This window comes from Acomys minous, assembly GCF_964271855.1.
Source record: "Acomys minous genome assembly, chromosome: 4".
NCBI lineage: Eukaryota > Metazoa > Chordata > Mammalia > Rodentia > Muridae > Acomys > Acomys minous.
This window is the reverse complement of record NC_140486.1, coordinates 108,641,612-108,666,862: the sequence shown is the minus strand read 5'-3', so window position 1 is coordinate 108,666,862 and position 25,251 is coordinate 108,641,612. Positions and strand designations below refer to the sequence as shown.

Below are 25,251 nucleotides of genomic sequence, written 5' to 3'. Positions count from 1 at the left end.
TCCCACTTCCCCCCTTCTCCCTTCTCCTATGTCTGTGATTGAGGGAGACCTCCTCCCCCTATATATGCTCTTAGAATATCAAGTCTCTTCTTGGTAACTTGCTATCCTTCCTCTGGGTGCCGCCATGCCTCCCCATCCAGGGGACGTGGTCAAAAGAGGGGCACCAGAGTTCGTGTGAGGATTCAGCCCGGTGCAATGGTGCCTGCCTCTGATCCCAGCACTTGGAAGGCAGAGGCAGGCAGATCTCTGTGAATTCGAGGCAAGCCTGGTCTACAAAGCAAGTCCAGGACAGCCAAGGCTACATAGAGAAACCCTGTCTCTAAAAACCATAAGAAAACAAACCATCCAGCAATGTATTGTAAAGTTACGAATACAGCGCAGTTAGCAAGATGCATTTTGGACACCGGAAGGTGATAGTATTTTTTCTAGGTGGAAAAGGAATAACACACATGGTGTCACCTGTTAGTGTGATTGTATAACTTCATCTCTAATTTCATACCCTAAATCACGTGAGATTGTAAATGTTACTTCCTGCCACGTATTAACTCTTGTTTATTACTAAAAGTAACCATGCATAGCCATTCTGCTTCTAGAAAGTATTCTAGAATGAATTCAAGAAACAGAATATAACACAATAAGAAGCATCAATTGTAGATGATGGAAAAGATTAAAAGGATGCATAGGGTACCACACAGGACCAAAGTGAATTCAAACATAAACTGACTTCTCAATATGTGCGAGGCATGGGCTGAACATGTCTCTAAGACACGGAGGAAATGTGGCACTTAGGGGCATGTCACATCTGAAACCATGTGTCTGAGGGCTGCAGTGCATGAATGGGCATGTCAGCGAAAGACAATATGTGTAGATGCTCCGAGCTGAATTATATTATAATATTACAAAATAAAACCGGGTGCAGCAGGGTATTTGTATTCCCTACACTCAGAGGGCAGAAGCATGAGAGGCGCCACAAGATCCAGGCTAGCCTCATCTACACCATGAGCTCCAGGTCGGTCAGGCCCCATTTCAAAATCAAGAACAAATAATACCCTATACACAAATAAATGTATGGGTAAATCCACACATACTCTCCTGCTAAAGTGCTTATAGAATCATAAAATAATAAACTTATAGACAAAATGACCAGAAAAAAAAATTACAGAACATTTTAAGGATCATTATTTGTGTCTAATATGTGAGTGTGGGAATGTGCGTGCCACAGCAGGCTGTGGAAGCCAGAGTTTTTAAGAGGTGTATGTTCTGGAGATCGAACAGGTCAGAAGGGTAACAAAGCAAGTGCTTCAACCCTACTGAGGCAGCCCTCCAGCCTCACAAACCAGTACATCACCATTATTAATAACAGATTTGGCAACTGATGTCCTGCTGAAATCACATTACCACTAAAACTGTGAATACGAAGGCCATTGCTCGTGTTCTATCAGCTCGCTGCATTTCCATTCTTGTGACTTGCTATCATTTGCTCTCATTTACTCAATAAAACAACCTAAGTGTTGGGCTGGAGAGATGGCTCAGAGGCTCAGAGCACTTGTTGCTCTTCCGGAGGTTGTGAGTTCAATTCCCAGCAACCATGTGATGGTCCACAACAACCATCTATAGTGAGATCTGGTGCCCTCTTCTGGCATGCAGGTGTAATGCAGGCAGAGCACTGTACACATAATAAATACATCTCAAAAAAAAAAAAAGACTCTAAATATTTTAATAAGGTCTGGTGCCACACACTGCAGTAATCACCAATGGAAACCTGGATCAGAAAATGCCTCTCAGCATCTGTTGGGCTATAGGACACTCATCTGAATGGTGGTATTCCCGTAAGATTCAAACGCTACTTACTGCATTTTCATTTTGGGAATCTGAAAAATAAAAACAGACAGACAAAAAGGAAAATGAGGTAGTGCGCTGGCAAGATGGTTCCGTAGGTCAATGAATCTTCCTCCAAAGTGGATATTCTGAGTTCAACCGCCAGTACCCACATAGTAGGAGAGAACTGACTCCTGGGAGTTGTCCTCTGACCTCCACACATGTGCTGTGGCATTCATATGTACATAGGTGCATGCATGCATACACACACAGACAAAAATAAGTACAAATAGTGCTCGGGAGGCAGAGGCAGGTGGATGGCTGTGATGGCCAGCCTGGTTGTACAAAGCAAGCCCAGGACAGCCAAGGCAACACACACACACACACACACACACACACACACACACACACACACACACACACACATACACACAAAGAAGAAGAAGAAGAAGAAGAAGAAGAAGAAGAAGAAGAAGAAGAAGAAGAAGAAGAAAAAGAAGAAGAAGAAGAAGGAGAAGGAGAAGAAGAAGGTACAAATCAACAAAATGAAGGGAAATAAAAGGACTTGATCATTACTTATCCATGAAGGTTATGGGAAAGAGAACCACCAAGATACTTGCTGCATTTGGGGGTCAAGGTGCCAGACACCATTTGACAAGGAAGAGTTATGGTTATGGGTTGGATGACCAAGATAATTAATTAATTGAGCTCCAGGATGGTTTAATGTGAATGCTTGTGAGACAGGACAGTGGGGATGTCCAGGAGGCAGCTAGCCAGGTGCAGACTGGGCAGGGGATACAGACACGGTTTCTTTACTGTGTGTTGATAGACTTGAAGACAGTGTATGAGCATATGCGGATGTAGTCAGAACAGCCTACCAGCAAGAACCTTGGGGCACATTTAAACCTGTAAGGTCAGGTGGGAGCTAAGAGCCTCCCACCCCCCAGATAGAATGAAGGCTAGGGTAGGAGGTTTGCAGAGTCTGATATGAGAAGCCAACAGCTCAGGAAAGTTTCTTTTGTTGTTGTTTTTTGTTTTGTTTCTTCAAGACAGGGTTTCTCTGTGTAGCCTTGGCTGTCTTGGATTAACTTTGTAGACCAGGCTGGCCTCGAACTCAGAACTCACAGAGATCCACCTGCCTCTGCCTCCTGAGTGCTGGGATGAAAGGCGTGCGCCACCGCCACCACCACCTGGCCAGAAAAGTTTTTAAAAAGGAAGAGGTACTACAGAAAGAAAAATACAAGGCATGGAAATAAGAATAAGAAGACCTCAGGGCTGCACTCTTAGTAGAATGCAAAATTGATTCTGCTACGAGCCGTGCTGCAAAACACCGAAGTGTGAGCGAGGGATATTGGAAGGGAGGCAAGAAAGCTGTGAGGAAAACACCTTTTTAATAAAGATTGTCTCATGTAGTCCAGGCTAACCTTGAACTTGCTATGTAATGGAGGCTGGTCTAGAACCTGCTGGTCTTCTTGCCGTCACATCGCAACTAGACATTAGGTTAGAGACATGAACTGCTAGACCTAACTAGAAAACATAATCTTGATGCCTCCACACTTTAGCCACCGTTTGGCATACTTGCTGGCCATTTGTCCGGAGTAGAGTTGGATCCGACTGTTACTTTGGAGTCAGTTGTTGTTGTTGTTGTTGTTGTTACTGTTTTACTTATTGTGTCAATAGCAATATAAACCACCTCTTATCTTGCTTGTTAAAACTTTTTATCAATTGTTTACGCCAGATTAATGGAATAGTGGAACTGGAAGTATTGGATCAGGAACATAAACATTTTAAAAGTGCTTGTTAGAACTACCCAATCATTTTGCTGAAATAATATACCCATTTATATGTTCGCATGAAGTGTGAAAGAGTGATAATTCCATTATTTTCTAGTGAGGAGTTTTACAAAAAAAGAAAGAGTCTTTTGTTGTTGTGGTTTTGGTTTTGGTTTTGGTTTTGGTTTTTTGAGCAGGGTTTCTCTGTGTTACAGCCCTGGCTGTCCTGGAACTCTCTTTGTAGACCAGGCTGGCCTCAAACTCACAGAGATCTGCCTGCCTCTGCATCCAGAGTGCTGGGATTAAATGCATGTGCCACCACTGCATGACCAAAACAGTCTTTTGCATTATATACCAAAGGAATCCAGAACTTTACAGACAATCAATTGATTATATGAACCAAATAGGTCATGTTGAAAATGAGTTCACTGGGCCAGAAAATAAATATGTTCCTTCAATATGTTAGGTCAAGAAGGAATGTACCCTATAGGTCAGTTGCTAACATCACAATTAATTATGAAAATAGAAAGCCTGTTGTGTATGATCAGGCGAAGAAGCCCACTCTTGCTGTTATACCCAGATCATGAGATCCCCAAAGACCACTCAGGAGCCACTTCTGATGCAAACATACAAAGGTCCTTATTACAAACTCTGAGCTAGGGCCCACACATGATGCAGCAGGTCTTCTATGTGAGGCCCTGAGCCCAGGGAGAAAGTGGTTTTTATAGATTGCAGCAAGCAAGTAAGGAGGTTTTCAGCCTGGCAAGCATCTCATTGGTTGACATTTATCGGGGAATATTGTCCTTTAAACTGATTGGTTAGAGTCTGGTGCAAAACCACAAACGACTAACTTTTTAGAAGATCTGAGGAAGCATCTGGACTTTTGGTCCTTTCCTGTTTTCCAGCTGATTGGTTATTCTACGTTTGTGCCCAGTGTGCATTCTGTGGGTTTTTTTTCCTGGATCCGGAGATCAGGACTAGGTCACCCTAGTACAGACTGTGTTAGGATTCTGCTTCAATCTGTCTTCCTGTGATGTCATTGCCTACCTGCCACAGGGGGCGCGGCCCTGCCCAGGGCTATATAAAGGACAGTCCTACCTTGCCTCTCCTTCTCTTCTCTTACTCTTCTTCTTCTTCCCCTCTTTCTCTCTTCCTCTGTCTCTCTGTCTCTCTCTCTGTCTCTCTGTCTCTCTGTCTCTGTCTCTGTCTCTCTCTCCCCCCACCCCGCCGCCTCCCCCCCCCAGGGCAACCCCTCCCCCTTTTCTTCTCTCCCCATGCTCACTTGATAAACCTCATATACTCTAATATCTGGTATATTCTTATCATTCTCGTATTATTAACCATAAAACTTCGGGCTGCCATTGCCACTTCTCAACACACTACATCACAACAATCAGGCAGGACAGAGCCATGATAAGGTATTCAGATTAGAGAAGAAGTTAAAATGCCCTGTGCATGGGTGCTACGGGCTTAGATCTGGAAAATCCCAAAGATGTGACCCCCAAACCTGTTAGAGGCAGTGAAATTAGTAGCATTTGTATTCACTAGCAACAGACTCCTCAAAAGAGATCAAGAAAAACTATCCTACTTGTAATACTACAAGATTAAAAATGCCTAGAAAGAAATTAAACTTTACAAAGGTGGCAAAGCAATGATTGGCCCAACTTGAGACCCAGCCCACGGGAGAGAGCCAGCTCCTGACACTATTAATAATACTCTGCTATGCTTGCAGAGAGGAGCCCACCGTAACTATCCTCTGAGAGGCTTCACCCAGAGCCTGATTGGAAACATGCAGAGATCCACAGCCAAACAATTAGGTGGAGCTCAGAGTTAGGGAAAGCTCAGGGAGTTAGGGGAAGAATGGGAGGAAGGATTGAAGGAGCGGGAGGGGTCGGGGAGAGCATAAGATGAGCTACAGAGCGAGCAGGGCCCGGGCGCATGATGCCTCACAGAGCCTGAACCACCAGCCAAAGAGCGTGCATGGGCTGGACCTAGGCCCCCTACACATGTGTAGCAGATGAGCAGCTTTGTCATCATGTAGGGTCCCCTAAAAATGGGAGTAGGGCCTGTCTCTGACTCTGTTGCCGGCCTCTGGACCCCTATCCCCTAGCTGGGCTGCCTTGTCTGGCCTCAGTGGGAGAGGATGTGTGTAGCCCTTCTGCAGCTTGGTGTGCCAGGGTGGGTTGGTACCCATGAGAGTTTCCCCTTCTCTGATAAGAGGGGGGAGGGCGGAAGCAGGGGCAGGGGTGGGAGGGTGGGACTGGGAGGAGACGAGGGAGGGGCTTCAATTAGGCTGTAAAGTGATTAAACAAACAAACAAATAAATGGGGACGGGGGTGGGGGTGGGTGGGGAGCAGGCAGGGAAGCATTTTGCTAGAATTCCAGTGTTGGGAGGCAGAAACACGGAGATCTTACAAGCTTGCTAAGCAGTCTAGCAAGCTTTGCTAGCTTAGCTGACTCAGTGAAAGACCCTGCCTCAGAATATAACCGTGAAGAATGTGATAGGTGTTTCTCAACTTGACACCAACCTGGACACACTTGGGAAGAGGAAGGTTGAGTGGGGGAATTGCTCTCACCTGCTTTAACCTGTGGGCGTGGCTGTGGGGAGTTTTCTTGATTGCTAATTGACGTGAGAGTGCCCAATCCACTTCGAGTGCTACCATAGTCCCCAGGCAGGTGCTCCTGGGTTGCATCCTAAAGCTAGCTGAGCCATTCATGAAGAGCGAGCCAGCATGCAGCGTTTCCTGTGGCTTCTGCTTCCATTCTTGCCTTGAGTGTTCATGATGGCAGACGGTTCCCTGTGAGCCAAACAAATCCTTTCCTCTCCAAGATGCTTTGGGTCAGGGTTTTATTATTATTAATTTTTTGCTTGCTGGTTTATTTGTTTTTCTGAGACAAGGTTCTCAGAACCTTGGTGGTGAGGCCAGCCTGATCTACAAAGCCAGTTCCAGGATAGCCAACACTACACAAAGTAATCTTGTCTTGAGAAACTAAAAATTGAGCTGAGTGCGGCATTTCAGTGCTACAAACCCAGCACTCAAGAGATGAGGCAGGGGAATCTTGAAGGTCACCTTCGGCTGCATAGGCACTGTCTCAACTTACCCAACCCCCTAATGCTTCTCACTTAAAAAAAAAAAGTTTTTTGAGACAAGGTTTCTCTGTCCTGGCTGTCCTAGACTTGATTTGTAGACCAGGATGGCCTTGAACTCACAGAGATCCACCTGCCTCTGCCTCCCAACTGTGTCACTTTTAAAAATCAGAAATCTTAAAAAAAAAAAAAAAGTTTACTAAAAAAATAGGCCTAAAAACAAAAGATCCAAAATAGTACAAAGCTATGATAATCAAAAAGCATGATTTTTGGCATAAAAACAGACTTATAGACCTTTAAAAGGTATATGGACCAGAACGAGAGCAGAAATAAATCCACTTATGATAAACTTATTATTCAGAAAAACCCCAGAGGAAAGAGTAGTCTGTTCAATGAATGTTACAGGAAAACTGAATAACCACTTATACAAGAATTAAATTAGATCCATGTCTCAATACTGTATTAAAATCAACTGAAAATGGATTAAATATCGTGTGTGTGTGTGTGTGTGTGTGTGTGTGTGTGTGTGTGTGTGTCTGTTTTGACACAGGGTTCCTCTGTGTAATCTTGGCTGTACTGGACTTACTTTGTAGACCAGGCTGGCCTCAAACTCACAGAGATCCACCTGCCTCTGCCTCCCTAGTCCTGGAATTACAGGTGTGTGCCATCACACCCTGCTTAGATGAAATATGTAAATGTAAGACCTGAAAATACAAATTATTGGAAGGAAACAATAGCAAAAACCGCCATGGCATTGGCCTGGGCAGTGCCTTTTATTTTTATTTTGCGTAATTCTAAAGCTTAGGTGAGAAAAGCAAAACAGGCGAATAGGATTGCATCAAAATATAATGCTCTGGAAAGCTAGAAAAACAACACTGCAGAGACAATTTACGGAGTGGCAGAGAATATTTTCAAACCATACATCTGATAAGGTGCCGTTATCCAATGTATACGAGGAACTCAGTAGTGCAAAACAATAGCCAAGTTGTAAAGTGGAAACACACACACACACACACACACACACACACACACACACAGACACACAGATGAGTGTTGACAAGGGAATAGAGAAAAGGGCCTAATGCATACTGTTGGTGGGAAAATACATTGCTGAATCCATTATGGAGAACAATATTCAAGGTGAGAGAGAGAGAGAGAGAGAGAGAGAGAGAGAGAGAGAGAGAGAGAGAGAAAAGAAAAGAAAAAAATTCCACATGTTTCACCGATTCTACTTTTAGTGCAAATATACAAAAGAAATGAGTGTGTTGAAAAGACCAATACATTCACTGTAGAATGACCCAGGACAGTCAAGATGTGCAATTAACCTGAGTACCCATCTCTGAAGGGATGGGTAAAGAAAAATGTGGTCTATCTGCATAGCAGAATACCATTCATCTTCAAAAAGAAAATAGCAGGTTGGAGTGACCGTCCAGCCCCCAGCCCCCTCTCTGGTTTTTGAGACAGGGTTTCTCTGTATAACCTTGGCTATCCTGGACTCTCTTTGTAGACTAGGCTGGCCCCCAAATCACAGAGATCTGCCTGCCTCAGCTTCCCCGAGTGCTGGGATTAATGGCCACTTCTGAAACTCTCTAGGCAGCTAGTATAGTCTATCTGGTGAGCTCCAGGCCAATGGGAGACCATGTCTCAAAAACAAGGCCTATGACAAATTGAGGAACAACATGGAAGGCTGACCTGTGGCGTTCATGAGTACTAGGACACATATGTGCGCCCTCCACACATGACTTTGAACATATAATAAATACAAATTAAAAAAAGAAGGAGCCAGGCAGCGGCGGCGCATGCCTTTAATCCCAGCACTCAGGAGGCAGAAGCAGGTGGATCTCATGAGTTTGAGGCCAGCCTGGTTTCCAGGACAGCCAGGATTACACAGAGAAACCCTGTCTCAAAAAACAAGAGGGGGGGAGGGAATGTTGTTTGAGGCAATGTGCTGAACCTGGAGGACACTATATTAAGAACACTATATTGAAACATGCTTGAAAGAAATCCTGCAAGGTCTCATGTGTTGAGTTTTTAAAAGGTTAATCTTAGAAAGAAAAAGAAAAAGAGAGCAGAGATAAGAGGAAAACAAAACAAAACAAAATGGAAACTGAATACTCAAAATTTCATGGAGGACTAGCAAACACACCCAGGAGTTTTGATGAGGGGCTCCCATTGGTCAAATTAGGGGCAATTTCATTAAACTGAATAGTGCTAATTAGGGCACTACTGTGAGAAAAAAAAGAAAAGTGGATATTGATAGTAACCAATATAAAGAGAGGGGAAGGCTATGGATTTTTAGCCAAGTACAGAAGCGTGTGGGTATAGTGCCATGTGACAGTCCAGCCCAACAAGAGTCATGTAAGTGCTTGGATGGAAGTTCTGGGAGAGACTAGTCACAGACATGCACAAAATGTCTCTGTAGGTAAAACCCACCTGGCATTATTATTTATTTTCAGAGACAGGGGTTCTCTGTTTCTCTGTGTTACAAAGCCCTGGCTGGTCTGGACTTGCTTTGTAGACCAGCTTGGCCTCGCCAGCACGCCCGACATGGAATTGATTTTTGATGTCTAGCATGAGGTAAGAACCCAAACTGTGCAGGCATGGTGGCATACGCCTGGGAGGCAGCACTCAGGAGTCAGAGGCAGGTGGATCTCTGTGAGTTCGAGGTCAGCCTGGTCTGCAAAGGGAGTCCAGGACAGCCAGGACTACACAGAGAAACCCTGTCTTGAAAAACAAAACAACAAACAAACAAAGTCCAAACTGCCTTCTTTCCCAAAAGAGAAATCAAATTTTCCACATAAATTAAACTGCATGCTAATGTAGATATGAAAGTCCAAATTTCTTGGGAACACGGACTGTGGTTGCAGCTTTATCCTTCGCAGAGTACCTACTCAACACATGAATTGGATTAGCTGTTGTGTTCTCTTGGATTATTTTATAATTTATTGTACATTTATGGAATACTGGTGTCTGTTGGACTAATTTAAGAAAGTTTATTTTATTTTATTTTTATTTTTATTTTTTACATTTTTTTTTGTTTTTGTTTTTTTGAGACGAGGTTTCTCTACGTTATCTTGGCAGTCCTAGACTCGCGTTGTAGTCCAGGCTGGCCTCGAACTCACAGCGATCCGCCTGCCTCGGCCTCCCAAGTGCTGGGATTAAAGGCATGCTCCACAACGCTCAGTTTTGTTTTGTTTTGAATTTTTAATTTTAAAAGGAAGATGCTTGTGCATGTTTATGGGCCAAGGAAGAAGTTATTGGGAAAGGTTTGGTTTAAGAGGCATGCAAGCCCTCAGCGGTATGAGTGAATGAAGCCGGCCCATGTGGTTTCAGGTAGATGTGTGGTGAAGGTGGTTAGATTAAGGATTGCACCCACGGTGTCCCGGCTGCTTTTTGACAAGGTACTGGGAGTGGAGGGAGGCACAGCAGTAATGAAGACCAAAGACGGCCAAAGGAGCTGAGGGTGAGGCCCAAAGGTCATTTAAGGATGGTGACCAGGAGTTGCAGCGTCCCCTCGCTTCGGGCTTGGGTGGTGCTTTCCAGGGTTGAAAGACCAAAGCTGGGTTGGAAAATGCCAAAATTCTTGAGGAAAAGGATCCATAGAATTGATGTCAAGTAACACCACCCTTCAGATTCTGTTCAGTGCTCCCCCGCAAAGCTCTACGGCTTCAGCGAGCAGGTTTTAGCTTGTTTCCCACTTTCAATTGCACAGGCCTTTTAGCAGGACAAAAATAACGGGCCGTGTTAATACCAAGCTGAGCAAATCGGGGCTTGATAAGTTTTAGCTACAACATAAAACTCGTCACATGGCCCGTTTTGGCGGAGTCCTGAAAATACCCTGAAAGCTATCCGCCTATTCGCTCTGGGTTACACAGGTGAACGCCGGTCCAAGAGAACTCCGAGGACAGCCTCATATTGTTGAGTGCTCACACTGTTGAACACTTACGGTAACGGCAGTCCGGCTGGTGTCCGGTGCCCAGCTCATCACCCAGTGACCCGGCCGCGTGATGCTCACGCGCACGGTGGATCCTCCACTCCCCCCGCCCCGTCACCCTCCGCCCCCTTCCTTCGGGAAGGCAGAGGCTGTCTTAGGACGATACTCTCTGGGTTGGATTCTTTTCGCCTGAACATCTGATCGGAAGGGCGGGAGGGCGGGGAGTAGTGGGCGGAGCCGTACCTAGGCTCCGCTTGATGATTGGTTGGGAGGGGGGATTGGGCGGAGCCTCGGCGTGGTGGGCGGAAGTGAGAAGCCGCAGCTACCGCGTAAGCTTGTCGGCGCAACCGCGGGCCGCCTGAGCTAGCCGGCGCTGCTGCGTTCGGTGTCGGCCTCTGGGCCGAGTCGGGGGAAGCGGAGGCCAGGGAAGCGGGAGGCCTGCGGGGCCGGGGCGGGAGGCGAAGGTAATGGAGGCGGCGTGGCGTGGGCAGGCGGGGCGCTCAGTGGGAGGAAGGCTGGCATGGGTCGCGGAGCGCGGCGGGAGGGATGGCGAGGGCCTGAGGCTTTGCGGGCGAGGCTTGGCCGAGGGAGCGGGGAAGACCTGCAGGGGAACCGGCTGGCTTTTGAGTTCCCCACGGTCCTGTGTGGCCGGACGGGACGGGAGCCGGCTGGGCCACCCCCTGCAGAGGCTTCCTCGACGCCCTGCAAGTTCTCTCGCCCCTCTGTTTTCCTAATGCCTAACTTGTTTCGGAAGTGGACCATGCCCTCTCTGAGGGGGTGGGCTCAGTCTTAGGTGCAGCCCTCGGTTGGAAAAGAAAGTTCCGACCCACAGAGACCATTCCAAGCTTGTGTGTGTCCATCCGCTTAAACGCTTGTTTCTGCCATTTGAGGCTTTTTCACATCAATTTAGTCTTTTTTTTTTTTTTTAATCCTGTGGAGGAGGCGGAGGAGGAGGAGACTTGATTTCCCCTTACCCAAGAAGTTCCCAAGAAAGGATGGAAACGAAACGTGATGGATGCATTTAGGAATTTAGGGTCTTCTTCCCCATTTAGGCTCTTAAGGCATTCAGGAAGGGTGCAGATTCCCTATAAAGCAGGTTATGGCTGTGTATATATCGTACGTGTGTGATGTGTTAAATGGTCAAGGGTCGGTTCATTCGGGGAATCTTGTGTTGGGAGTGGTGTTGACAGCTCTGAAGAGGTAGGCACCCAGCAGGTTGCACCATCTTGTTTCCCATATATTTGGATCTCTGTCTCTCTAGGACTCTTAACTCTGAGAGATATTGTTAGTTTCTTTTTCTTAGGTTCAGGCATGTAACAAAGGTCAGCCTTCTCTGAGAAGCAAGACTATTTTTATTTCCTGAGTCCACTGCTGCGCCCCCTCCCCCCCTTTCTGGAAAAGTTACAGGGATAATCACACAGTTCTCCTTTAGTGTTTCTGTTGTGCATGGGTTAAAAGACAAAACAAAGCAAAACAAAAAAACAAAACAAAACAAAAAAAACCCAAAACCCCTTTCTTGATGGAAGCTAACATTACTTGTATTCAGGTGCCCTGCATTAATAGATAAAAGTTCGCAAGTTGTATTTAAGAAAAAAACTGACCCTAGAAAATGACTAGGCTTACATTTGGATTTTCATCTGAATTTTTCATATGAGCTGATAAATCACGTTATTTTCTACATTTTAATATTGGATTCGTTTTCTGATTTGCTTCACCAAGATACTTATTGCAAGTCTGCATATACCATGCCATGCAGCCTTTGGATAAAAAGAGACAAACAGTTGGTGACACTAGAAGTCTTTGCATAAGCAGGTGGATATTTCTAATTATGTATGCAGAAAGAGCCATGCTTTACAGCATAAAGTTATTATGCTGCTGAAAATCAGAGTTGTAATTTTTTTTGCATGCTGGTGGCATGTAATTATTAAGTTTAATTCTATATAGTTATAGTTTGTTTTGGAGACTGCACTTGCTGTATGTTTTCATGGTAATTTTTTTTTTAACCTTCACATGTCCAAAGCTTAATGAATGTTCTGGATATAGAAGACCTTTAGAAGTAATTCTAAGATTCCTTAGGCAGCTTGATTGCTGTGCTTTTGTTGTCACTTGATGAGTCACTGTCTTAATCCTTTATGCTGGGGCATCAGTTTGGATAGTTGTATGCCAACTTGACACAAGCTAGAATCTTCAGAGAGGAGAGAGGCTCAACTGAGAAAATGCCTTCATAAGATGGCTATAAGCAAGCCTGGAGGGCATTTTCTTAATTAGTGATTGATGGGGAAGGCCCAGCCCATTGAGGGCGGTGCCATTCCTGGGCTGGTGGTCCTGGGTTCTATAAGAAAGCAGGCTGAGCAAGCCATGAGGAGCAAGCCAGTAAGCAGCACCCCTCCATGGCCTCTGCATCAGCTCCTGCCTCCAGATTCCTGTCCAGTTTAAGTTCTTGTCCTGACCATCTTTGATGATAAACAATGATTTGTAAGTGTAAACCAAATAAACCCTTTGTTCCTGAAGTTACTTTGGTTGTGGCGTTTCATCCCAGCAGTAGTGACCCTGAGACAGTACTTCATGTGGTCCTGGAGGCCCTCCTTCCCTGTCCTTCCTCTTTTCCCTTCATCTTTCCCCCTACTCCACTGCCTTTCTCTTCTCCTTCCTCATCCCTTCCAGTAAGCACTTGTTGCCAAAGTCCCACCCAAGGCAGTGGTTTCATTTCTGTTTCAATGTTCTCTTCAGTGACGTCACTAATCTGAGAATACAGTTGGCTAGAGTTGGAAGTCTGTGAAGAGCTAGCTTTTGTTTGTTGGTTTGTTTGTTTGTTTCTTTCTTTTTTCTTTTTTTTCCATAGAAGACTGTCAGAGAATTTTGGGGCAAGACTTGGAGAACACTCACAAAGTCTATTACTGTCTCTGTGATCCACCCAAGGAGTATTGTTTTAGGTTCAGTGTACCTTAGTTGACTAACCCCTAAACATAGTGATAAAGCTTACTTATGTGACTTCCAGGAGTATTGGGAAAGTAAACTGAATGGATAGGTGTGATTTTGAAGGAGAAAACCTTTATAGAAGATGTAATTCCTTTCTTTGTCAAGTATATATAGATTACAAGCCGTAGCAACAGAATGACCGACTCAGCTAAGGACACGTCTCTTTAAGCTTTCAGTATAAGGGGGAAGAGCCTCAGTACCTTTCTGTAGCTTTGATTGGGTGACTAGACTTATTGCTTTGACCAGTTATGCTTTCTTGGTTACTTGTAAACAAAAATACCTTTTAAGAAGGTCATTACCTTAATGTCTTATGAGTTTAGGCTTAAAGGGCGGTTGTGGAAATCCCAAATTCATATGCGTAAGAGGAAAGAGTGGACAGTTTATTGATTTGAATACTTGTCGCAGCATTACCAAAGCTACTTGCTCAGATTACATAGACATGCCATAAAATGTGACTGATTTTCTTTTCTTGAGATACATAAGTAAAATAAGGGTGAATAGTTTGTATTATATAAAGTCAGTTTCCTCTATAGCTTTAAAATGTTATAATTTTTTTCCAAAGAGACCTTGGGCACACATATAAATAATGGGAAAGTTTTTTTGTCTGTTCATGTTTATGCCTTACATGCAAGTTTTTAATTAACTATAATTGTAAGGGTAATAAGAACTGTAATATTTAAAATTAGCTTGGCCATGTAACCATGGATTTAAGTGTTGAGGCTCTTTTCATCTAGACAGCAGTGTTTTTTTTTTTAAGCCTGAATTAGATTATTTGAAGGTAGGTTTCCTTACTCTTTATTGATAAGGATTGTCACACAGTGTGGCTGTCAGGATATTTGTCTGTTTTTCAGATGTTTCCGGACCCTCTCTTATCCCAGTCCCCCTTTCCTTGCAGACTCATGAGATGGCCACAGATGATAAGAGCTCCCCGCCGCTGCACGCCGCTGACGGTCCTCCGCGCTCGCCTGCGAGCCCTTCTCATCTCACTCACTTTAAGCCACTGACTCCTGACCAGGATGAGCCCCCCTTCAAGTCAGCATATAGTTCTTTTGTAAACCTTTTTCGTTTTAACAAAGGTAAGATTTAGTTCTAAAAATCAGAAAGTGCAGTTTTGATTCTCTGTTCCTTTCTGTGGTGTCATGCTGTGTGATTGCAAGGAAGTGAAACATTAACAAGGTGCTAGCTTTAATCTTAGGTCACCAAGTCTTTCTGTCTAAGATGGAAAAGATAACATAGCATTTCACTATATTCTGATTAATTATTTGTGTGAATTGAATTTAAAGTAGTCAAGGAGGTCTTTTAAAAGAGAAAGCATACACTGAGTGTAGTGGCGCACACCTTTAATCCCAGCACTCAGGAGGCAGAGGCAGGCAGATCTCTGTGAGTTCAAGGTCAGCCTGGTCTACATAGTTGAGTCCAGGACAGCCAAGGTTACACAGAGAAACCCTGACTCAAAAAACCAGAGTTGGGGAGGGGGAAGGCATTTTTTTCCTCACATATTTTCTGTTAATGTGCTTCAAGTTAGTCAAGCTTACAGAATGAATTCATTTTGAGGAGGGTGTTAGTAACAAAAAGATTTTAATTAAAGCAATAAAGTAAACAGAACAATACCTGGTTTATATATTTCAAAACGTAGAAGGTTTCAGCAGGCATATTGAGGCTTACAATCATTAGATTGAGTTGTAAATGATATCAAATAAATGATCAGATAATTTAAAAATAAGTTATTGAATATTATGTTGTTTGTTTTTTTTTAAACCAGATTTTAAAAAGCCAGGATCCCTTAATTTGCTGCCCCCTCTGCCTTCCCCTCCCATCCCCCCACCCCCACTTTTCTTTTGAGACATGGCTCAAAAATACGGCTTATTTTTTAGCCTAGGCTGACTTGCAAAATACTGTGGTAGCCTTGGACATGAGGCCATCTTTATGCATTAGTCTCCCGAGAGCTAGGATTGCAGGAATGAGTTACCATGCCTCAATCATTTGTCTTTATTGTTTGAAATGTGTTAGAAGATATTCTTGTTTTTAGGACCTTGATGGGATTTGGCAGTTTCACTCAGTAGACCTTTCTTTCTTTCTTTTGAGACAGGGTTTCTCTGTGTAGCCTTGACTGTCCTAGACTCACTTTATAGACCAGGCTAGCCTTGAACTCACAGGGATCTGCCTGCCTCTGCCTCCCAAGTGCTGGGATTAAAGGTGTGCCTGGCTTTCTTTCTTTTTCTTTTTTCTTTTCTTTCTTTCTTTCTTTTCTTTTTTTGGAAATAGGGTCTTAACTGGAACTTCCTATGTAAACTTCCTATGTAAGCTGGCCTCAAACTCAAAAAGACCTGCCTGCCTCTACCTTTTAGTCCTGGGATTAATGGTATATGCCACCACATGTGGCCTTAAGTAGAAATTTTAATAGAACTAGCTCAATTTTACTAACAGTTTTGTTATCCAAGATAATATTTTACATTTAGTGTCATAATATAGTAAATAATCTTTATATACTTAGGAAGGCTTTTAGCACCTGCTGTGCTGGGCACTGTTTGAATAACAAAGAGAAAACTCTCCCATTAAACTGATTAAAAAGGTCAAGATTTTGTGTAAGGTTGGCAATTGTATTTCCTTTAGTGTGCTTAAAAAATTTCAAATGAAAAGTAAACCATAGGTTGAAGAGATGGCTCAGTGGTTAAGAGCACTCACTGCTCTTCCAAAGGTCCTGGGTTCAATTCTCAGCACCCACATGGCAGCTAGCACCTGTCTGATACTGTCTTCTCGTGTGCGTATGTACATGTAGACAGAATACCTATATACATAAAAAAGTATAAATAAATAAATATTAAAATAACTTAAAAAAAAAAAGAAAACCAAACAATATATGTATATCATTGGAATGTAATTTCATCTTGGTTTTTTACTTCTTCTTTTTTTTCTGAGACATGGTTTTACTGTGTAGCCTGGGCTGTCCTGGACTCACTTTATAGATCAGGCTGGCCTCGAACTCACAGCGATCCACCTGCCTCTGCCTTCCGAGTGCTGGGATTAAAGGCATGCGCCACCACGCCCAGCTACTTTTTCTTTAAAATATTTTAAAATTAAAAAGGGTTTCTTTTCACTTTCAGTTATGTGTATGCATATGTTTTATGTGTGAGCACCTGAGGAGGTGAGAAGAGGATCAGAGCTCCAGGTGGTTAGGAGCTGCCTGGCATGGGTGAACTAGGCTCCTTTGCAGGAGCAGTACATACTCAGTCATGAATATAATACATGAACATAGTGTCTGAAGTGTCTTATCTGTCACCTTCTCCTCATGGAACTCCAAGCCTTAGGTTTTCAAGTAATACCAAGTTTCCTTTGTGACACCCTTATGACAGAGAGAGGAGACGGAAGCCAAGGAGAGCAGCAGTCTCCGAGTGCAGGTTGGTCCAGCCCACAGCTCCCTTCAAGGACACAGTCTGTGAGGTCTCCCGTACCTTATAAAAAGCAGCTCAATGAGGAACTCCAGCGGCGCTCTTCAGTGTTAGGTAAAACAGCATTTATTCCTCTTTGTGTGTGAATTTTCATCATTATGTGTTCTAGGTTATATGCTGACTGTTCCTGTTACTTGGAGCAGTCAAGTACTCTGTAGAATAAATAAAACTTACTTAGGTGATAAAAGTATTTTTCAACACCTGGAACATTCTTCATCATGTCATTAAACTTCTATTATGTAAGCACTGATGCCTTGACTGAATTTTGATTAATTGCTTGCTTGGGTTTCAGCAGAGAACACTTTGCCACATCCCCAGGAGAGCACAGGTTAGTCCCAGCTTTACAGATGGGATTTTGCACCTATTCTTGGAATGCTAATGGAGGGTGATGTGCATGCCGCTGGCTGCAGGACACTGTCAGACTCCATTGCTCATTGCTCTTGGCCTCTGTCTTCGTTGGGGTGCACACTGTCCGTGTGGCTGGGTGCCCGGTTCCAGCTTGTTTTTCATCTTGTTCTACATGGTCACCTCATTCGTTTTCATGCTCTTCTGATGGCTGTAGCCTGGGGATCTGAGGGACCAGCTGGAGGCGGCTTGTTTTACTGCTGTTAGCCCGCTAAGCTCAGGGAAGTGGTTTGCTCAGCTCCAGGTGATGGAAGGGCCGTGGTAGTGATTCCATGGGGAAGAGAGGTTGTAGCGTTGGGACTCAAGCGTCCCTAAAGCCCATATCTGTCCTGCCTGTTCACTCCCTTCCGTGAGATACTTGAGTGGCCAGTAGTTGTGGTGGTTGGCAGAAGGAAATTCTATTGATTGTTGAGGCATTTCTTACTAGAAGGAGGTGGAAGAAGAATAAAAGAGGAGGTTTTGCTGAAGGCCCAGAACAGCTGGCTGTGTCACCCCCACATCTTAGCCACCTTAGCAGCCGCCTCAGCCCAGGTTGTATCATTTTGAAAGGAAGAGCTGGGAGATGGGGCAGAGAACTTTCTTCAGCCCAGATGATCCAAGTTCATCCTTAACCTTATTAAACTTCCCTTAGTTCTTAAACCTGACCCCTGGCTTAGGGGGATGAGGCAGGAGGATTGCAGGCTTAGTCAGCCAGGAAACATTAGCAGGTTCCAGACCAGTGCAGGCTACACAGTGAGACCCTATCTTAGAGAAAGTAGCAAAAACACATTAGAGCAGCGAAACCTGCCCCCATGGCAACACTGTTAATGTTTGAGGGTGATAATCTGACTAAATCCTATGCTGAATTAAAACGTTTTTATGTGGAAGCTTTTATTTATTTCCTTTCCCTTGTTGAACTCAGCAATTAGTTTTTCGCCTAATGCTAAGCTATCCTTTGCTGCAGAGGGTGGATGGAGAAATGGGTCAAAGAGCAGCCTGAATTTCCTCACTTGTAAAATTGAGGGCTTGGACTGGACTCCAGTCTGCCAGGGGTTGCAGAGATGTAGGTAGCCAAAGTTTGCTTTTGTTGTTATGATAAATTTGAACTACTTCTTCGTTCACTGTGATTCCTGCTTTCCTTTCTGTCTACCGGGCCCACTCCTTGGGTTTTACCTGGGAGGCCTTTGAACCTCAGAAGTTTGGGACTGTTTAGTCAGATACGTTTTTTTTTCCTCACTAAGCATCTAATTCTACAGTTTGGCAGTTCTCCTATCTTAGGGAAGTTGTTTGATTTCTAGCATCCATTTTGCATAAGCAGTAGCTAACGTTATATGTGTAGGGGCAGTCATCTCTTTCACCGAGGTCAAGCAGGGTCTCACTGCTCATACTTTCCCAATGGAGGAAGATATTAATACTCTTCTTTTCCAAGCAGCTGAGTACAAAAGACTTCACAGGTTTTTCGAGACAGGGTTTCTCTGTGTAGCCCTGGCTGTCCTGGACTTACTTTGTAAACCAGACTGGCCTCAAACTCACAGAGATCCAGCCTCCCAGAGTGCTGAGATTACCAGGCATGGACCACTCCCTACTGTGGAGTCTATTTTTTAATAATTTTTGAGACTCCCCCACAAAATTTAGTTGTTGTAATATGTGTTAGTAACAGTATATCTGAGGTATTTGCTGCAATTAAGATAATTGTAGTTTAGATGAGGCGTTATTTTAGTGGTTAAACTGCCTTAAGAACTTTTGAGCAGCCGGATGTGGTGGCACACGCCTTTAATCCCAGCACTGGGGAGGCAGAGGCAGGTGGATCTCTTGTGAGTTCGAGGCCAGCCTGGTCTACAAAGCAAGGCCAGGACTACAAGAGAAATCCTACCTTGAAAAACCAAAAAGAAAAAAAAAAAAAAAAAAAAAAAAAGAAAGAAAGAAAGAAAGAAAGAAATTTTGATGCATTTATCAATTGTTCATTCTTTGCAAGCCCTATTTTCTCCCCACCCAACCAAAACAAAGTACCTATTAGAAAACCAGCAAATAGTGAGAGAGATGCAAAGTGGGATATTTTCCATTTTATAGTAATTTACCTTCTCTATAGGACATATCTTCTAGATCTCCAAGTAGATGACTAATACGCTAGGCAGTTTCAAAGTGTACATTGAAACCTATAATAAAGTTTACTTTATAAATTATACCAAGAGATTAATAACAGCAATACTAAACTAGCCCAGTTGCAACAGTATAATTAAGTCATGTGAATGTAGTCTGCTTCCCTTGAGCTAAGACAGATGTTAATATTTTCAGACTAAGTGACTGAGGGTAACTGAAACCTTGGAATGTAAAAATGAGATGGAGAGGAATTATGTAAATTAGGGGGACCCCATAGGTTGTTAGTATAAATGGTTAATGTGCTTAAACTAATAAGGATGCTCATCCTTTTCTGTCAAGCCACCTTCATTTTCCCCAAAGATTTTTGAAACTGCTGTATCCAAGAATAACTAGATACTTCATTTGTGATTTTGGTCTTCAATAAGAAAAGAATAGGTGGTAACTATGGTAGTCCTACTCCATTCTGATTACAAAGCTAGAATTTGGGCTTGTTTTATTATTAGTGGATGTGGCTTATATTGTTACTGCAAATGTAAGTGATCTCTTCCAGTGTGCAATTGCAGGCTTGAGGAGGTGGTGAGTGTGGGTGTGGGTGCAAGGGAGAGTTAGAACTTTGATAGTTTAATCTGCTTGGATATTGGTCATTTTTTTTGCCATCCTGGATCTCCTGCAACGCTTGCTGGCATCTTTGGAGGGCTGGTTTATCCAGTGTCGTTCTGTAGACATGAACAGTTTGGTCCTATTGCTTACCTATTTGACTTTTGAATCCATCTTAAACTAACCCTCTGGGATTGCCTTTCTTCTGTTCAGTGTCTGTCAGGTGTCTATTATTTATTTGGCTGGAATAAAGTGTGCAAGAAATCATTAATGAATTCTGGGCATGCAAGTGATGCTTCCATTTCAACCCTCAAAACCACCAGCTATTTCAGAGAGTTTTTTTGTAGCACTTAAGTGCATGTAAAATAGTGGTTCATATGTAATAAGATGTTTTTCAACTTCTTACTCTTGATAAAGATCAGTTTTAATTCTCAATCAGAATTAATGGCTTGGAGAACATATGCATGCTGACAATAGGGATGATTTGTATTATATATAGCGCGCACACACACACGCACGCACATACACACACACACCTCACACCACACCACACAGAATGCTTGATTTGATATGGTTACTAGAAACTATTAAAATTCAGTTCTTTTTTTTTAAATCTGACTCAGACTCCAGAAGGAAAGCAGAACCAGCCTTTGGAGGTCATGACCCACGAACAGCTGTTCAGCTTCGGAGCCTCAGCACAGTATTGAAACGGCTCAAGGAAATCATGGAAGGGAAAAGCCAGGTACTGTTGAGGGCCTGTGGGAGATGTTTTATTAAGCACTCAAGGAAGTCATGCCATCCCCATTGACAATGGCATGTGTCACTTGAATGGAAGTTTACTACTTCCTCTGATTCTGGACAGAGTTTCACATACAAATTCTTAATTTTTTTTCCTTTCTATTCAGTGTTGGTTTATTAGGCCAAGGTTAGTACATATTCTCATCTGTCGTTGCTTCAACAAACTTTATTGTTTTTGTTCATAAGTAGGGCTCAGGTTTTGAGTTTTTTTTTTTTTTTTCAAGACAGGGTTTCTCTGTGTAGCCTTGGCTGTCCTGAACTTGTTTTGTAGATTGGGCTGACCTCAAACTCACAGCGTTCCACCTGCCTCTGCCTCCCCGAGTGTTTGGTTTGCAGGCGTGCAGCACTCCGCCCAGCCTCAGGCTTCCTTTTGTCCCCTAGATGTCAGGGTTGTATTATAACTCATCCTAAGTCCGTATAGTTTTGTGAGCATACACTATAGTCCCTGTAGAGTGTTGTGAGTGTGCCACTCTCTCTTACACCACAGTCCCATGTTCTGTGTGTCCTTGTACTTAATACTCTGTCTGAAGTTATTATAGGTTTAGCATAAGTGCTGTTATCAAGTGATTATAAGTCCAGTTTTTTTTCTTCAATATTATCTTGGTCATTTTAACCTGTTGCATTCCATCTGAGTTTTAGAACTAGCTGGCCATCTGCAAAAGACAGCATCTAAGATTTCATTTACCATTGCAACTTACTACTCATTTTTAAGACCCCATCACTTATTTTTGTTGTTGTAGGACAGTGACCTGAAGCAATATTGGATGCCAGATAGCCAATGTAAGGAGTGCTATGACTGCAGTGAAAAATTTACAACCTTTAGGCGCAGACACCACTGCAGGCTGTGTGGGCAGATTTTCTGCAGTCGTTGTTGTAATCAAGAAATCCCTGGAAAATTTATGGGTTATACAGGTAAATGCATTTCCTTGATAGCATATTTAAAAGTCAAATTATGAAATAGTTAAATAGAAGGCCATTAATTAATTAATTAAGCCATTTAAAAAAATTGGACTTTATTTCTAAGGTAGTGGGGTATAATAGCAAGAAAGAGTGAGACACAGCTCTGATTTTAAGAACTTCTGTTTGAATAGTAGAAGAGGTGAGAATATTCATAAATAACTAGAGTAAAAATCTAGATTTAAAAATCTATAGCAACATAGTTTTAAATTTATGCTTCCATAAAGTTTTTATTCCCAAAGTAAAGGTTGCCCTGACTTACATGATAGTTGGCAAATTGTGTTTTATTCATATTCTTTCAATGGGAATGTAGTGAAATTGTATTAATGGGGAAAGTTCAAGGATGTTGAACAATGGCAAGTGGATTTATGCAGTGATTTGGGAGTGGAAGGTAGGGACTGTTTTTGTTTTTCTTCAACTAGTCTTGACCTTATACTCTTCCTGTCTTAGTTGTACAAGTGCTGGTATCCAGAGATGCATCACCACCCTGGCAGCTTAAAATTTTATTTATGTATTTGTTTGTTTGTTTATGATACTGGGTATCAAACCCGGAACCTTTTGCATTTAGGCAATGTTACATCCTCAGCTCAAGAGAAGGTGCTTAACATGTTTCTCATGTTATTTTAATTACTATAAGATGATCTTTTTTTTTTTTTTTCCTTCTGTGGTAGCCTTGGCTGTTCTGGACTTGCTTTGTAGACCAGGCTGGCCTTCAACTCACAGCGATCCACCTGCCTCTGCCTCCTGAATGCTTGGGTTAAAGGTGTGCTATCACGCTTGGCTGTATTCTATTTTATGTGTTTTGCTTGCAAGTATGTCTGTGCACCAACTATGTGTTGAGTGTTCACAGAAGTCAGAAGACGGGATTGGATCCCCTGGGGCTGGAGTCATGGATGGTTCTGGGAATTGAACCCGTGTCCTGTTCAAGAGCAACAAGTGCTCTTAACCACTGAGACATCTCTCTAGCCCTTTCATTAATGTGTTTAAATGGAATCTAATTAGAGAACCAGTTTCAGAGCCAATTCAGGAAACTTATCCCTAAGATATTGTGTCTATAAAAGTGTTCTTGCCCTGGATCTGGATCTGTTCGGGGTCTCTGGAGGAATGGAACCAATGGGTGGGGCGACAGGTTTACCTGTAGTCAAGGAACCGACTCAAATGCTTGTGCAGCCGGGAAGTCTGAAGTTAGCAGGGCTGGTCAGCAGGGCAGAAACTAGGGTTTCCATCTGACAGTGCTGAGACAGAAGTTTTTTGATTTTGGAGACTAATCTTTGTGCTTGAATCCTCAGCTGATTGGCTGAGAGTCATACTGTGGATGGTAATCTGCTGTACTTAAAGTTAGCCATAAGTGCTAGTAACACTGGAAAAACAGGGAAGCCAAGTGAGCTTCAACCCTAGTGTTTGACCAAAACTTTGTTTAGGGCTTAACTTAAGAGTAGCCCTTGCAAGTGGAAAATATGTGTTTGACAGTTACACACTTATACCCTGAATACATATAAAATACCTGACTATTTATACATATGTGTGGTGGCACACTCCTTTAAGCCCAGACTCAAGAGGCAGAGATAGGTAGATCTCTCTGAGCTTGAGGCCACCGTGGTCTATGTAGTGAGACATAGTCTCAAAAAATAGAAAAGAAAAATCAATGAATTTTATGCAGAAAATTAAGCTGCTATTATTGGTGGTAATTGCAGTAATACTTGCATTTATCATATGGTTTTTACTTACATATGTGTCGGTTGCCTCCAGTGAACTATACATTCTGTGATGGTGAGGACATGTCTCACAATTCTAGCATGTGTTCATCAGTCCTTGGCCGGTGAATGAACATTCTTCATGTACTGAAAGCTTCTGTGGTGAGGCTGCCTCTGCTTTAGTTTTAACGGTTGACTGGTTAAAGGAATTTATTCTTTATAGTCTAGCTTAGCCTTTGCTGTGGTAAAATTGATGGTCTTTCTGCAGATAGAAGTTTCACTTCCTTACTGTAGTCCATTTTGGTCAGTGGTAGTGATTATCATAGTGCTTTTATTTAACCTAAACTGAAGTTCACTTTGTCTTGTTACTGTTTCCTGAGTTCTGATTGAAATGGGTGCATTTTTCTTTTTTCTTTTTGGTTTTTGCAGACAGTGTTTCTCTGTGTAGCCTTGGCTATCCGGGACTCACTCTGTAGACCAGGCTGGCCTCGAACTCACAGCGATCCACCTGCTTCTGCTTCCCAAATGCTGAGATTAAAGGCGTGTGCCACCACTGCCTAGCTGGATGTATTTTTCTTTATTGAGTTTGAATAGATGTCATCTACTAAGTTGTAATGTTAGGAATTAGTGATGTTTTACTTATATATATATGTATATACATATATATCTTGATAAAACAGACATATAATAATAATAACAATAGTTATTATTTTTTGGTTTTTTGAGACAGGGTTTCTCTGTGTATCCTTGACTGTCTTGGACTCACGTTGTAGACCAGGCTGGCCTGGAACTCACAGAGATTTGCTTGCTTCTGCCTCCCCAAGCACTGCAATTATAAAAGGAGGCAATAAAAGTTAGTTTAGTATACTTGTTAGTAATTTATGGCAAAATATAGTACATTGAACTTTTAGAAATATTTTGTATCACTTCAGATTTTTTAATATTAATGAGAAAGTATAATTGACATAGAATTAGTAAATAACAAGTTATTTAGTGATCAGTTAAAGTTATATATAATCTTGATACTTGGTTGGCTAAATTCTGAGAACTGCATCCCTAGGAACTTTTGTCCTTGTGTGAGTCATAGTGTATCCTTGGGAGTAACTAGGTAGTAAGTTGCTGCCAGTGAACTGTAAAATCTGTAATGGCAGGAAATGGTCTCCTCTTTAGCAAAACTGACATTATCAAGTCATGAAACAGCCGGCCTGACCACAAAGCTTTCATTCATTGAAGAACGTCCATCAGACACACCTTTTCCTCCTGGTACTTGAGCCCCAGTGTCATGCCTCCCAGCCGATTCCTGAAGGCCTCATCCTGTTGCCCCCACCTACCAGAAGGCCTTATTTTCCACCTCCATGTACCAGGTGTATGCTACCATGTGCAACTTGTCTCGTGTTTAAGATTGTGGTACTTACTCTGTTGCCCAGGCTGTGCTTCTGTAGTCTTCCAAGTACCAACATGGGCCCTCAAAACAGTAAGCTCTTTTTTTAGTAAGTAGAAAAAAATTGATTAAAAATATAGCATAGTAAAGATAGAAACTAGTGACATAGTTATTCATCATCAAGTGCTATTTATATTCATAAATCAATTTTTATGATTATGTGCCTTATGGTTTTGTGACTTACAGATCAGTAGATTTATTTAAATGAACCTCAGCAAAAATGGGAATAATATGCTACCT

At 42.7% G+C, this 25,251-nt stretch overlaps 1 protein-coding gene across 8 annotated transcripts in view; it reads left to right on the top strand.

Annotated features, from left to right (window-relative positions):
• Window positions 1–10,882: 10,882 nt before the first annotated feature.
• PIKFYVE (phosphoinositide kinase, FYVE-type zinc finger containing) overlaps window positions 10,883–25,251 on the top strand; it is a gene marked incomplete at its 3' end in the record, with an annotated part of 93,773 nt that continues 79,404 nt past the window's right edge. For 4 of the 8 annotated variants that reach the window (XM_084778079.1, XM_084778078.1, XM_084778074.1 and 1 more), the window contains exons 1-6: window positions 10,937–11,076; window positions 14,487–14,667; window positions 16,945–17,094; window positions 17,333–17,368; window positions 20,745–20,863; window positions 21,660–21,831. In XM_084778079.1, the coding sequence (XP_084634205.1) occupies window positions 14,496–14,667; window positions 16,945–17,094; window positions 17,333–17,368; window positions 20,745–20,863; window positions 21,660–21,831 (649 nt within the window). In that variant the 5' untranslated portion in view covers window positions 10,937–11,076; window positions 14,487–14,495. Of the gene's footprint in view, window positions 11,077–14,486; window positions 14,668–16,944; window positions 17,095–17,332; window positions 17,369–20,744; window positions 20,864–21,659; window positions 21,832–25,251 lie in introns of all 8 variants that reach the window. The other 4 variants (XM_084778080.1, XM_084778076.1, XM_084778075.1 and 1 more) reach the window with 3 other exon arrangements.